This window comes from Pongo abelii, chromosome 4 (genome assembly GCF_028885655.2).
Source record: "Pongo abelii isolate AG06213 chromosome 4, NHGRI_mPonAbe1-v2.0_pri, whole genome shotgun sequence".
Taxonomy (NCBI): domain Eukaryota; kingdom Metazoa; phylum Chordata; class Mammalia; order Primates; family Hominidae; genus Pongo; species Pongo abelii.
The window spans coordinates 80971442-80984564 of NC_071989.2; the positions used below are offsets into that span (position 1 = coordinate 80971442).

Below are 13123 nucleotides of genomic sequence, written 5' to 3' on the forward strand. Positions count from 1 at the left end.
ACAGAGAACCATATATACTCTACATGTAAGGAGACAGACCTTTGCTCCCCACCCTAGAAATCTACTATATGCCTCCTCCCAACTATAACCCCTTTTCTGCAAGAATGATCACTATTTTTTTTTATTTTTTATTATATTTATTTATTTATTTATTTAGTATTTTTAGTAGAGACGGGGTTTCACCATGTTGCCAGGCTGGTCTCAAACTCCTGACCTCAAGTGATCCATCCACCTCGGCTCCCAAAGTGCTGGAATTACAGGTGTGAGCCACCTCACCCAGCATGGAATAACCACTATTCTTTTATAATCAATTCCTTTCCTCTTCAGTTTCATTACCTAAGCATGCACCCCTAGACACTATTGTTTTGCCTGCTTTCCTTTGGGTTTTTTGTTTGTTTGATATGTCTCTTAGGTTTCTCTTAATCCAAAGATCCCCTTACTCTTTTTTTTTTTTTTTTTGTTCCCTTGGAGTTTATTTGTCCTCTCATTTCCTATAATCTGAATTTTGTTGATTGCATTCTGTGGAATAATTTAACATGTTTTTCTGTCTTTTGTATATTCTGTAAATTGACAACTAGATCAACTTGGGGTCAAAAATTTATGTTTCTGTTTAACAAGAGTATGATGGATTTAACAGAGCAGGAGAAGACATTTGCAATGACTAAAATAGGAAAGAGATTAAGAATAAAAACTATAACATCCAGGAATCCATCTATTAAAGAATGCACATGACCTTCAGAAGGTTTTTAAAATGCTACTAAAATACATAAAAGATTTGAAAAAAATAGATGCACTATGTTCATGGAGGTGAAATTTTGGGTAGGTAAGGTAGATTGGTACTCAGATCAATTCCAATATCTTTCAAGTTTGCCTCCTTGTACTATAAATTTGGAAAGTTAAAAACTATATTTCCCATATTTCCTTGCAGTTACCATCCTAGAAGTGAATTATTTTTGCCAACTAAGTACACTTAAGTAAGATTTAGAAAGTGGAAGTGAGGCTAAAGCCTTTTTCCTGCTGCTTTGTTTTTGCTGGCAAGCATGCTCGTGAGATATATTTTCTGCAGCAGCTTTCCAGAGCTCAGTCATTAGCTTTGTGGGTGTTGAGTAGTACTTCCTACAGTTATCTTCTCGATTCCTGAATTGTAGCTACAATGGTGCATACTTAACATCAATAATTCTAATTGTAGGGTCCTGATTCTCCATCCTCCTAATGGGTGAAAACAGTTGCAGCAGGTCCCATGACAGCCCAGTTCTGGAGTGCAGGTTGAGTATCTGTTATGTGAAATGCTGGAACCAGAAATTTTTCAGACTTGGGATTTTTTTTTGAATATTTGCATTATGTACATACTGGTTGAGCAGCCCTATGAAAATCTGTCATCTGAAATGCTCAATGAGCATTTCCTTGGAGCATGATGCTGGTGTTCAAAAAGCTCTGGATTTTGGAGCATTTGGGATTTAAAATTTTGGGATTAGGGATACTAAATCTGTATTATCTTAGGACTCACTTCTGACAGCCCAGGCTAAAGCCCACTCCTCCAGTCCTTCAAACTTTGTAAAGCACCAATTCCCTATATTAAATCCCTGTATATTAAAAATAGCCAGATTTCCTACAAGTGAATGCAGAGGCATACAATTAGAAAATATATAAAAGTTTCCCAAATCGATCTATACAACCAATCCTAAACAAAATTTCAAAATGAAACAAAACCTAAAATGTATATAGAATATCTGCAAATCTGTCAGTCTCAAAAGTGAAAAAGGGAAATAGCCCTACTACCTATTAAGAATATTGAGTTGACCAGGCACGGTGGCTCATGCCTGCAATCCCAGGCGGATCGCTTGAGGTCAGGAGTTTGAGACCAGCCTGGCCAACATGGCGAAACCCCGACTCTAATAAAAAAATACAAAAATTAGCTGGGTGTGGTGGTGGGCACCTGTAATCCCAGCTACTCAGGAGGCTGAGGCATGAGAATCGCTTGAACCTGGGAGGTGGAGGTTGCAGTGAGCTGAGATCGCACCACTGCACTCCAGCCTGGGCAACAGGGTGAGATTAAAAAAAAAAAAAGAAGAAGAAAAAAGAAAGAAAGAAATAAGCATTATATAAAGTGGATATTTTGACTTTTGCTGAAGCTGACTCAAGTCCAGCCGAGAGATGAAAACAATTCATGGACTTTGATTAGGCTATAAACTGTAAACCAAGGAGGGCAAACAGAGTTCACCTTTCTTGCCTTCTCTGTTGACAGATACCATCTTGAGTGCTGAGTAAATGATTCTTAGGCTCCTTGAAGCCCAGCAGGAAAGCGTGGGAGCCAATTACCCACATTTGCCATAGACATTGGGAGCATACTGGAAATGGCTCCCACATTAGCACAAGTTACTCTTTTGGCATCCTTGAGCTAAGATTGCAACGTAATAACTTTTTTTGAAACAAAAAAATCCCGTGTTTTTGAAAAGTCTAGTATATAATTATTAGAAGAATCAGAATTTCCTGACTACTCATAAAACAAGCAGAAGCAGCTGGAGTCAAAAATCAAAATTTTGGCCAGGTATGGTGGCTCATGCCTGTACTCCCAGCACTTTGGGAGGCCCAGGTGGGAGGATGGCTTGAGCTCAGGAGTTTGAGACCAGCCTGGGCAACATAGCAAGACCTCCATCTCTAAATAGAAAAGCACAAAAACCAAACCAAAACAGAACATAAAAAGAAAACCAAAATTTTCTTTTTTACTATTCAGGAATCTTTTATATTTTCAACACGCGGCAAACCTTTAAATTCATGAAAGAACAAGAGAGAAAAGTAGGAACAAGGGGAAAATTGAAAAGTCATAAGCCAGGGAAAGTGGTGCACACCTGTAGTTTCAGTTTCTCAAGTGGCTGAGACTGAAGGATCCTTTGAGCGCAGGAGTTTGAGCCCAGCCTAAGTAACAAAGTGAGACCCCCATCTCTTTTAATTTTTTTAAAGTTTTACATTTTTTAAAAAAATTATAAAAATAACATTAGCAGCATCCCTGGTTTCAAAAAATAGAAATAAATAAATAAAAGTAGCTCACAATATTTCCTGAAAACAGGTTTATTAAAAGATGAGTCAGGGCAGAGGAGAGGGAAGGCAAAGAAAAAGAAAAAGAAAAAGAAAAAAAAGTCCGGTGGCAGGTTACATACATAGAATCTTGTTTCTATAAAAGCTCAGAAAACATCATGTGACTAGGAAGTTTCAAACGCCTCCAATATAACATGGAGGAGAAAAAAAAAACTGTTCCTGGACAAAGATACACATTTCTTCCAAAAGGGGGAGTCTTTCTATATATTTTGTAATATCTCCAGAGCACAGCATAATGTTGGTACTGCCATTTTGGCCTTTGTCATTAGGAAGGTGACCCAGATAAGCCTAACTACAAACACCCTTTTCTGTACTAAACTTCACTCATATTTAACTGAAGCAACATTGTTTTTTTGTAAATATAACTGTAACAATTATTCTAAAAGGCAATACAGCTGTCCTCACCAGTTATGTTCTTGAGACATCAGTTTCAACAAACTTATATGTAAAAAGTATTCAAAAAGTTTAAACATTGATCTTAACTGGAGAGGAGTCTGCACTTACACAAGTTTTCTTGCTATATACATTGCATTCTAAGATTTCGGACTCACTTTTGAATATGCAAAGACATTTCATGGTTAAGACCACAAAAAGGCTGATCAGAGAGTATTTTTATTTAAATTGCCATTTTAAATATCAGTCGTTTTATCTTAAAGCTTGTCCTCGGGTTTAACAAAGTTTAACTCACATCCACGCGTTGTCTCTCCGATCACAGCAGGCAGAAATTCTCCTTTGATTGGATTAAGATAGATAAAGTCTGCTTAACCGTGAATCGCCAATTGTCAAATCTATGCCAATTCGGTACCTAGGAGTCAATTTTTTTGCCTGATAAACAAGATAATTGTGTGGACCGTTTTAAGGTGGTTAGTCATCTGCTAAATTGGCTGAAATGCGGATTACCCAGTTCCTTCGTCGTATAGAGTTGCATTCTGAGGCGTGGGGCTCGGGGATACAGCCCTCAGAAATTCTGAACCTCGGTCCCGCAATCTACCACACCACATAACCTTGGAAGGCCAAACTAACTTCACTATTTTTGACAAAATGCTTTGGTAATGGCTCATTCGGGCCGAGAGGGAAATTCTACAATTCTCCAACCTACACCTCCAGCAAGGGGAGAGCTGCTTGAGTGGTGAGCACAAGCTGGGCACCTCCAGCGTCTCCAGGAAACGTGAACAGGCCCTTTCTTCGGAGGGTACAGAACTTCAGGATCAGGGCCCAATGGAAAGTGAGCGGACTTAACCCTAACTGTGCACAGGACCGCGCTCTCCGACCCCTTTGTGGCCTCTCCCAGAGGTACGGGCGTCGCCCCAAGCCGGGAGTCTCTCGTACGGCCTGCAGCCGGCAGCCGCTGGAGCAGGAGGAGAAGAGAAGGGACTCGCTGGACCGTCACAAACGCTGTCGCACATGCGCAGGGAGCAACCGAGTTCGCGGCGAAGTCAGTTTCCTGACTCTTGGAGGAAGTGGCCTTGTGTCACTTCCGGCCTCCTTTTAGCTGCCATCTTGCGTCCCCGCGTGTGTGCGCCTAATCTCAGCTGGTCCACCCGAGACCCCTTGAGCACCAACCCTAGTCCCCCGCGCGGCCCCTTATTCGCTCCGACAAGGTACAAAAAGGCTCTGGACGGCGGCGTGGTAGGAGGACGGGAGCGGGGGCGGGAAGTTCCCTGAAGGAGCGAGACAGGGAGGGACAGGGCAGAGGAGGAGAGGAAGGCGATGCGACGGACAGGCGCACCCGCTCAGGCTGACTCTCGGGGGCGAGGTCGAGCCAGGGGCGGCTGCCCTGGGGGCGAGGCGACGCTGTCTCAACCTCCACCTCGCGGCGGAACCCGAGGACAGGAGCCTCAGGTACCGCGAGGCTTGCGGAGAGTGGCCGGGCCGGGCAGGCCCTGGCTAGGCCGAGGCCAGGCCAGGGCCAGGGGTGGGGGGTGCTGGCCAGGCGTGGGGTAGAGCCCTTGATGCGGGCCTGCCAAGAGCGGGGAGCTGTGGGGGAGTGGTGGGGAGGCGGGTGCTCTTTGGGCTCCCTGGAAACCCAAATTTGGAGCTTTGCGGGGTGGATTTGGGATCCAGGTTTCGGCCTGTGTAGGACGTTTATTTTCTTGCTGATATCTTGGGAAATAACGAGCATGGAATGCTAGAGTGAGCTAAACCTATCCTTGCTGAGGATTTCCTCTTTTTCTAGATGAAAGAAACAATCATGAACCAGGAAAAACTCGCCAAACTGCAGGCACAAGTGCGCATTGGTGGGAAAGTAAGTTTTAATAGTTCGGGTTTGTGGGTTTTTTTTTTTTAAGGTTTAGGTATTTTAAAAAACATATTCCTTTTGCGCTTCTTATATTATCGGTGACAAACTTTGCCTGTCGAGGGAAATTCACGGAGCTAGCAAATCCCGAGGAGCAAGGTAGACGAGGGTTGGAGACACATCAGTGAGACGAGCTAAAAACATCGCCTTTGTGTAAATATGTTTGTTTTCAGTGTTACAGAGTATAAGTAGAACAAAAGTGTTTCCGAATTTAATTAGTAAGGAAAATGTGTCATTTCAGTTAGATCGTTGTGCACATCATACCCTTGACTTGTTTTGGCCTGAGTTGTATAAAGTCAGTGCTTGTTTGTCTCTCTTGTAAATTGAGACCTTTCTGTACTGCTTTCTGAACTAAATATTCTTTAGGGTAGTTGCATATTTCAAGGGTATTTGAAGATACGGGTACATTTTGGAGTTTAAGAGCAGTGACTATTAGATTTGAAAATATAACCCAAGTAGGTATCTTTCCTGTTCTGACTTTGTATTACTATAAAAATGAGGGAATTAAAGTGACTGATTTTTAAATGATCAGTTTTTGATTAATTGTTTTTTCCTGGTGGATACTGATTCACATCAAGGGGATTCTTTTTTGAAGTTGATTTTTAGATTGTCCTGTAATTAATAAGAAATCCGCTGTAGACAGAGGTCTACCTAGTTTGTATTGTTAGCACATTCTTAGTATTTAACAAGGTGTGGTAGCTTGTTGAAACAGAGCATGTCTTTACTTGGTAAAACTTGTAAAGCTTCTATGGTACATGTTTATTACCTATTAGTTTTTCCCAACTTTAAGCGTTTAACTTAGAGTTAGCTATGAGATAGCCAGAAGTTGCACTTAGACTTAAATAATATACAGCTTTGTTAAATTACTGAACTTTGCCAGCGGTGAATTTATCCTGATTTTTTTTTACTTTTTATTTTTGCTAACTTTAGCTGTTTTCAAGATCCACACCCACACATTTAACAACATTAGATGTTTCTTGTCCTCTTTAATCAATTGTTATCAGACTGTGGCCTTCAAGTGCCAGCAAAACTCAAATTTTTTGTGTCTCACTGTTTGGCTGCTCTTATATTGGTGTTTTTAACCATTCTTACTTTCAGTACAGTTTCAGAAGGAGTAATTTGAATAATGTGCTTATGTGCAGTCTTTTTGTTGTTACTCTTATCATTAGGCTTTAACTTTGGGAGACATCACTTTAGGGTAAAGGAAAATCTTGAGATTTGCTAGGATATTTAAAGCTGATACAAGATTAAATTTTGTGTCCTAACATCTTAATACTCGTTTAGCTAATAATACAAGAAGTATTTCTATAGTCACAGAATATGGAAACATTTCTACACTGTTTAAGAAACGTACTTATTATGGGATGTGAAATTAGGTGAGTTAATTTTGCTTTAGAGAAAATTGCAGGTGTTAGGTACTCTTAGGTAAATGTTACAAAAGCCCTTTATTTTCATATCTAATCAGAGCATTAATAATTATTTAAGTGAAAATTGAACTCTACATATGTGAAGTGTATGAAACGTATAGAAGGTATGCTGGGTTTGTCTTTACAATCTTAGAAATTCCTTTGAATTTCTTAGAGAAGATTCTTTGGAAACCAGATACATACATGACCATTTCAAAGTGATTTTTGTTCTTAATAGTTTGGAGAGGTTAGTAACCAGTACTTTTTTTTTTTTTTGTAGCTATAGATATTTTCTAAAGTTAAATAACAAGATTTATTTAAGCCCTTATTGTGTTGGATCCTGAGAATATAAAATTTTAAGAAGTTTAAAGTCCCTAGGTGGGCTTTAAGCCTAGCAGTGGGGATAATTGTCTTTTTTAAAAAAAATCTGTTTTCACAGTGTAATATACATAGTACAATAGTAGAAGCATTTTCAAAATCTGGAGATGGGAATGATTTGGCATAGGGAAAGGGGGTAGTTGCAGAATTTAGGAAAGGCACACAGGAGGTAATGACTTGAATAAGATTTTAAAGGATGAATAGGGATGGAGGTTGGGGGACAGTGAGGTAGTTTAGTTGGGTGATAGCCTTTCCTTGAGTGCCTTCAGTGAGCTAGATACTGTTGTAGATACTGGGTTTATAGCAATAAACAAAAGTCCTTATGGAGCTTACATTCTAGGGAGAGGAGATGGATGATAAAATGTATTTATCTCTTATAGTAATAAGTGTTATGAAGAGAAATAAACCAGGATAGAAAGAAATTGATGGGTGAGTGTGGAAATTGCTATTTTACTTTGGGTAGTTGAGAAAGACCACTTTGACCAGGTGACATAAGAGTAGAGATCTGCAGTGAGGGAAAGAGCCATGTAGATGTTCCGGAAAGAGAGGAACAGCATGTGCAAAGGCCCTTGGGTCATAGCCTGCTTGGCCTGTTCAAAGAACAGCCAAGGTTTATTTGGCTAAAGAAGAGGGATGGTAGCAGATGCAGTCAGGAGTGGCATATTAAGGGCAGGACAGTTTGTGTAGGGCTCTTGTAGGTTAAGGTAAGGGCTTCAGACTTTACTCTCGAGTGCTATAGAAGTCTATATACAGATTCATTTGATTGTTGCATACACTGTCTTGCCTGTAAATATTAATTTGGATGTTGATTTTTATTTAATATAAAAACAGAAAAGGGGTCAGGCGAGGTGGCTCACGCTTGTAGTCCCAACACTTTGGGAGGCCGAGGCGGGCGGAGCACTTGAGGCCAGCAGTTCGAGACTAGCCTGGCCAACATGGTGAAACCCCATCTCTACTAAAAATACAAAAATTAACCAGGCATGGTGGTGCCTGTAATCCCAGCTACTCGGGAGGCTGAGGCAGGAGAATCACTTGAATCTGGGAGGCGGAGGTTGCAGTGAGCCAAGATTGCGCCACTCCAGCCTGGATGACGAGTGAGACCCTGTCTCAAAAAAAAAAACAAAACAAAAAACAAAAACAGAAGAGGTTAATAATTCTGGATGTGGAGTTCTTTCAAATGCTTAATTTAGATTGACACATGCTACCTCTGATCACTTTTAGAGCAAATGTAAAAAGTACAACTTTGAAAAGATCATTCTTTTCCTTTCCCATTTTTTGCTTCTATCTTTGCCTTAGCCTGCCTGCTCACTGCATAAGTTTATGATTATGGTAATGTTCTTATACATTTGGATACATTTGGATCTTATACAGATCCAAAGGTCAGAAATGAATTGGAAACTATTCCCATTTGAAAAATATCTGTTGTAGTATAAATGTGCTGTTTTCTTTCCTCTTCTCCCTGACTTTAGGGAACTGCTCGCAGAAAGAAGAAGGTGGTTCATAGAACAGCCACAGCAGATGACAAAAAACTTCAGTTCTCCTTAAAGAAGTTAGGGGTAAACAATATCTCTGGTATTGAAGAGGCAAGTATCAAATTTTGTTTCTTTAAAAAACGAGATTTGGCTGGGAAAAGTTAACGTTAATGCATTAAATGAGTTTTTTTTTTTTTTTTTAACTTAGGGACTTCAAAGTCCCTAAGACGTGTTTCTACCATAAATTAATAATTATCAGGGAGCTCATTAAGTCTGAATGCTATTAGAATGCATATTCCATTCCAGGCAAAATTTCACCTGTGCTTCACAGTGAAATACTAGTTAGCCAGACTTAATAAAACATTTGTTTTTAAAGAGACTGGTCAGCATTGCTAATTTAAATTTTTCTTTTCTTAATAGGTGAATATGTTTACAAACCAAGGAACAGTGATCCACTTTAACAACCCTAAAGTTCAGGCATCTCTGGCAGCGAACACTTTCACCATTACAGGCCATGCTGAGACGAAGCAGCTGACAGAAATGCTACCCAGCATCTTAAACCAGCTTGGTGCGGATAGTCTGACTAGTTTAAGGAGACTGGCCGAAGCTCTGCCCAAACAATGTGAGTTTCCTAGTAATGGTTTTACCAGGGAATTACTCATTTAGCAGCTGATTTCTGATCTCAGGGCTCAGAATGGATATGAGTATTTTTAAGTTTGGAAATGCAAGCTTTAAAAATAACAGATTTCTAACTGATTTTAAGTAAGTGTCCTTGCTCAAGTTTGCAGTAATTGATGTAGCGTGCTATGATTGTTAAACTTGATTTTGTGGAATGTTTTCTACTTACTTGATTTGGATCCGATTATTAACTAGAAAGGATGAAAATGTTAATTTGGTGCTTTGCCAATAACTACTTGTAAGTTTGGAATTGAAAAATAAATTAGTGTAAATTGTGAAATTACTTCAATTTCATCTATATAGTTGGTATTACCAGTAGTCTTTTAAAAATGGCCTGCCAGTATCTGGCATTTTTAATTACAGTGTGATAGGGATTTTATTCAGGGCAGAAAATAGTGTAGCTGAATATACATCTGAGGATGTGGCAGTGTTATGCTGTTTTCTGCCTTTTGCTTAAAATTTTGAAGAATGGGAATGCAGGAGGAAGTCAGAGGCTTATATATGGCTCTTTAGTTACCCATGTTTTTCTAGGTGTTGACTCAGTCTGCCTCAATTTTCATTTTTATTGTCACGTTGAGTTGCAGGTTCTAAACTGTCAGGGCTTTCATAGCTGAAGTAGGCTTTTGAAGTATCCCACTGATGCCTGTATGGGCCTAGTACATAACTCTCCTGTGTACGTTCATATTCTTGTGTGATAAAGGAGAGTGGATGCTTACCACTTACAGACTCTTTAATTTTTTTACTTTAATTTTTTTCATTTCAGTAAGTGGTTGTTGAGCATCACCCTTATGCCACACACAGAGTAGTTGAGAAAATGGCATCTTCATTTGTCTCCCAAAATAAATCTTACCATGATTTCGTATGTGGGTATTACCTGCACTCTAAGAGCTCCCTACTGCCCTTATACTATCTCAGGGCCTATGGCGGCCCAGAGGGATTGAAAGGATGGGTATGGAATTTTGTTTGTTGGCTGTTCCTAGTATTTTAACCCATTTGTAGACATTAGAATATCATGTTCTTGATAGTATCGTAGTTAAAATCCCAAATGTCCCTTATCATGGAAATAAGTTGTAACAACACTTGGCATTTCATCTGTTCTTTTTTTTTTTTTTGGTGAATATTTATTAAAAACCTAGACAAATAATGTTTACATTTTCCTTTCATAGCTGTGGATGGAAAAGCACCACTTGCTACTGGAGAGGATGATGATGATGAAGTTCCAGGTAGGAACGTTTACTTGTGGTTAACCTAGAGAATCTTAGCAAGGGAGAATAAGAAATCTTTGTAGGAAAAACTACCCAGGGAAGAGGGGTGGTAAGTTAAGATGGACATAGAGCTAGCTTAGAATGAGAAAAATAATGCAGTATTAGGTAATTGAGAATTATGTTTATAGACTTGACTTGGCTTGTTTCTGTTCGGGATCCCAAGGATGTGCAGGTATCTAACCTTAAATATTGAATAAATAAGTATATATATAGTACCCTAAATATAACTATTATCTGCAGAGCACTAATGACCCTTGCTCCCTACTTTGAAATTCATGAATTTACAAGAAGGTGTGGAGTTGTTCAGGTATCTTGGGATATATATATATATATGCATTCTAAAATCTGTAGCAGCATAACTCCTTTGGGAATCATGAGACATTTTTGTCTCTTATCTGTTATTGGATAAATTTACGTTCTTCTAAAATATTTATTGGCAGGAGAGTCACTAGACTCATAAATATTCCCACTTTGCATAGACAGGTATCCTTAGGAATCCAGGAAAATTTTAACATTATGTGTTATTGTATTCTTTGGTTCTGCTCCACCATATTATATTGACCAATGTATGAGATGGGAAGGAGGGGCATTTTTCTCACTTTTTTTTTTTTTTTTGCATTCTTGTTCTTGGGGCTATGACACAGTATTTATCATCATTGGCAAATGAATGTCTTTCCCTCATCCCCTTTTAAGATCTGATAATTATTTGTAGATTTGGCTTTTTAAAGAATTTCTACTCTTTTCCTTTTCCTAGATCTTGTGGAGAATTTTGATGAGGCTTCCAAGAATGAGGCAAACTGAATTGAGTCAACTTCTGAAGATAAAACTTGAAGAAGTTACTGGGAGCTGCTATTTTATATTATGACTGCTTTTTAAGAAATTTTTGTTTATGGATCTGATAAAATCTAGATCTCTAATATTTTTAAGCCCAAGCCCCTTGGACACTGCAGCTCTTTTCAGTTTTTGCTTATACACAATTCATTCTTTGCAGCTAATTAAGCCGAAGAAGCCTGGGAATCAAGTTTGAAACAAAAGTTAATAAAGTTCTTTGCCTAGTATACAGTTTTATTTCTTTTTTCATTGACACCGATCTGTACACAGTAAAAAAAATTGCATATAGAAAGCTAATCATGGCATGTAATGTGGCTGATAACCTTTGGAATTTGATTAAAGATTTAAAATCACAGTGTAGTGTAACAAAGGTGGTATAAAGTTCTCATGTTTGAAAACTTTGCTCTCCAACAGTCCTTAGTGCTTCCATGATTTATATGGTGGGTGTAAATATGAGAATAGAGTATTCCTTAGTGGATAAACAGATGTTTCTCCCTGATATTCTCTATTGTAAGCATATGTTAAGTGCCTTTTATGAATTACCTCGGTGTTATCTCCTTTATTCCTCAATTTGTGAAGAACTAATAGCTCCATTTTGTAGATGTAACCTGAGGTTTAGAACTTCTAAAAAGTAAAAGTAATCTCCAGATCCCTTCTTTGTAGGGTATTTTATAAGGTGACTTGGAAAAGGTAGTGTTTAGAATAGGAATGGCTCCTGGGTCACTGTCTTTTCCTTAAGTGTCAACACTAATAAATGAATAGGGTTATGTTTTTATTTAATAAAAAATATACAGTAAAATAGAGCATATGCAGTTAAAAGAATTTGTAATGTCTGCCACCATAATCAGGTTACCAAACAGTTTCATGGTCCCAGAAAATCCCTCAACATAGGGTTACTTTAAACATTTTTACAAATTACAATGAAAACAATTGTGTAATCTGAACCAAGGCCATTTGAGGAGAAAATAGTTTCTACTTGTAATGGTAATTTATTTTAAATTTTCATAGCAATTTGCAAGTACCTTTTGAAAGTACTGTACAGTTGTATCTGAAAGTCACTATTAACTGTAGGGAAAACAAAGTTTTGAGTAAACAGTATTTGTACATATTTACATTGTATTTTCCTCAGGATGTTTATCAGTTTTGTTGAAGTACACTGCTACAGTGAGAAGAATCCTGAAGTCTCAACTGTAACAAAATTATAAAAACTAAGTGCACATTTGCAGACTCTTGGTCAGGTTGGGCTGTGCTTATGTAGTCACGCTAGATCCCACCCTGATGGCAGCACTTATCTGGGACACTCGGCTTCCTGGCAGAGAAGATGGTGGGTCATGCGCTGGCTCTTAAAGCTGTTAACCAACATAAAACCAAAGCAAGTGGAATGGCTAAGCTGGAGGGCAGTGGCATGGAGTCTGAGGATTTGTGTTTCTGACAAGTTCCCAGATGATGCTAATGCTACTGGCCTACTGGCCCTGCTTTGAGTAGCATGATTGGAAACATTAGCCCAAGAAGTATTGGGGGTGACTGACTGACTGACAAGCTTGTGGAGAATGCCACTGTCTGAATATCTTTCCAGTTTGATCTAGGCCTAGTGGAAAGGAACTAAACAGAAGTGCAATCGATTTCCAGGTGAGGCCTGTCCCAGCATATCTTGCTTATTGGACAGATGTTGTCTAAGGTTAAGCCTGTTGTGCCTGCACT

The 13123-nt window shown here is 38.9% G+C and overlaps 1 protein-coding gene across 2 annotated transcripts; it reads left to right on the top strand.

The window, feature by feature from the left end:
* The first annotated feature begins 3061 nt into the window (after positions 1-3061).
* Positions 3062-11649, top strand: BTF3 (basic transcription factor 3). 2 transcript variants are annotated; one of them, XM_002815643.3, is made up of 6 exons: positions 3062-4938; positions 5273-5341; positions 8646-8759; positions 9069-9270; positions 10493-10549; positions 11346-11649. In XM_002815643.3, exons 1-6 carry the CDS (start codon positions 4807-4809, stop codon positions 11390-11392), a joined length of 621 nt encoding a protein of 206 aa, XP_002815689.1. In that variant the 5' UTR covers positions 3062-4806; the 3' UTR covers positions 11393-11649. The 2 variants fall into 2 exon arrangements, with proteins under 2 accessions (XP_002815689.1, XP_009239078.1); XM_009240803.2 differs by having other exon boundaries at positions 3062-4697.
* Positions 11650-13123: the final 1474 nt, after the last annotated feature.

What these genes read in the sequence shown, in the direction of transcription:
- BTF3 (XM_002815643.3), top strand. Translation starts at nt 4,807, where the DNA reads ATGCGACGGACAGGCGCACCCGCTCAGGCTGACTCTCGGGGGCGAGGT. An exon ending in CCCGAGGACAGGAGCCTCAG is followed by an intron (nt 4,939 to 5,272) that starts GTACCGCGAGGC and finishes CTCTTTTTCTAG; the next exon opens with ATGAAAGAAACAATCATGAA. An exon ending in CGAAGCTCTGCCCAAACAAT is followed by an intron (nt 9,271 to 10,492) that starts GTGAGTTTCCTA and finishes TTCCTTTCATAG; the next exon opens with CTGTGGATGGAAAAGCACCA.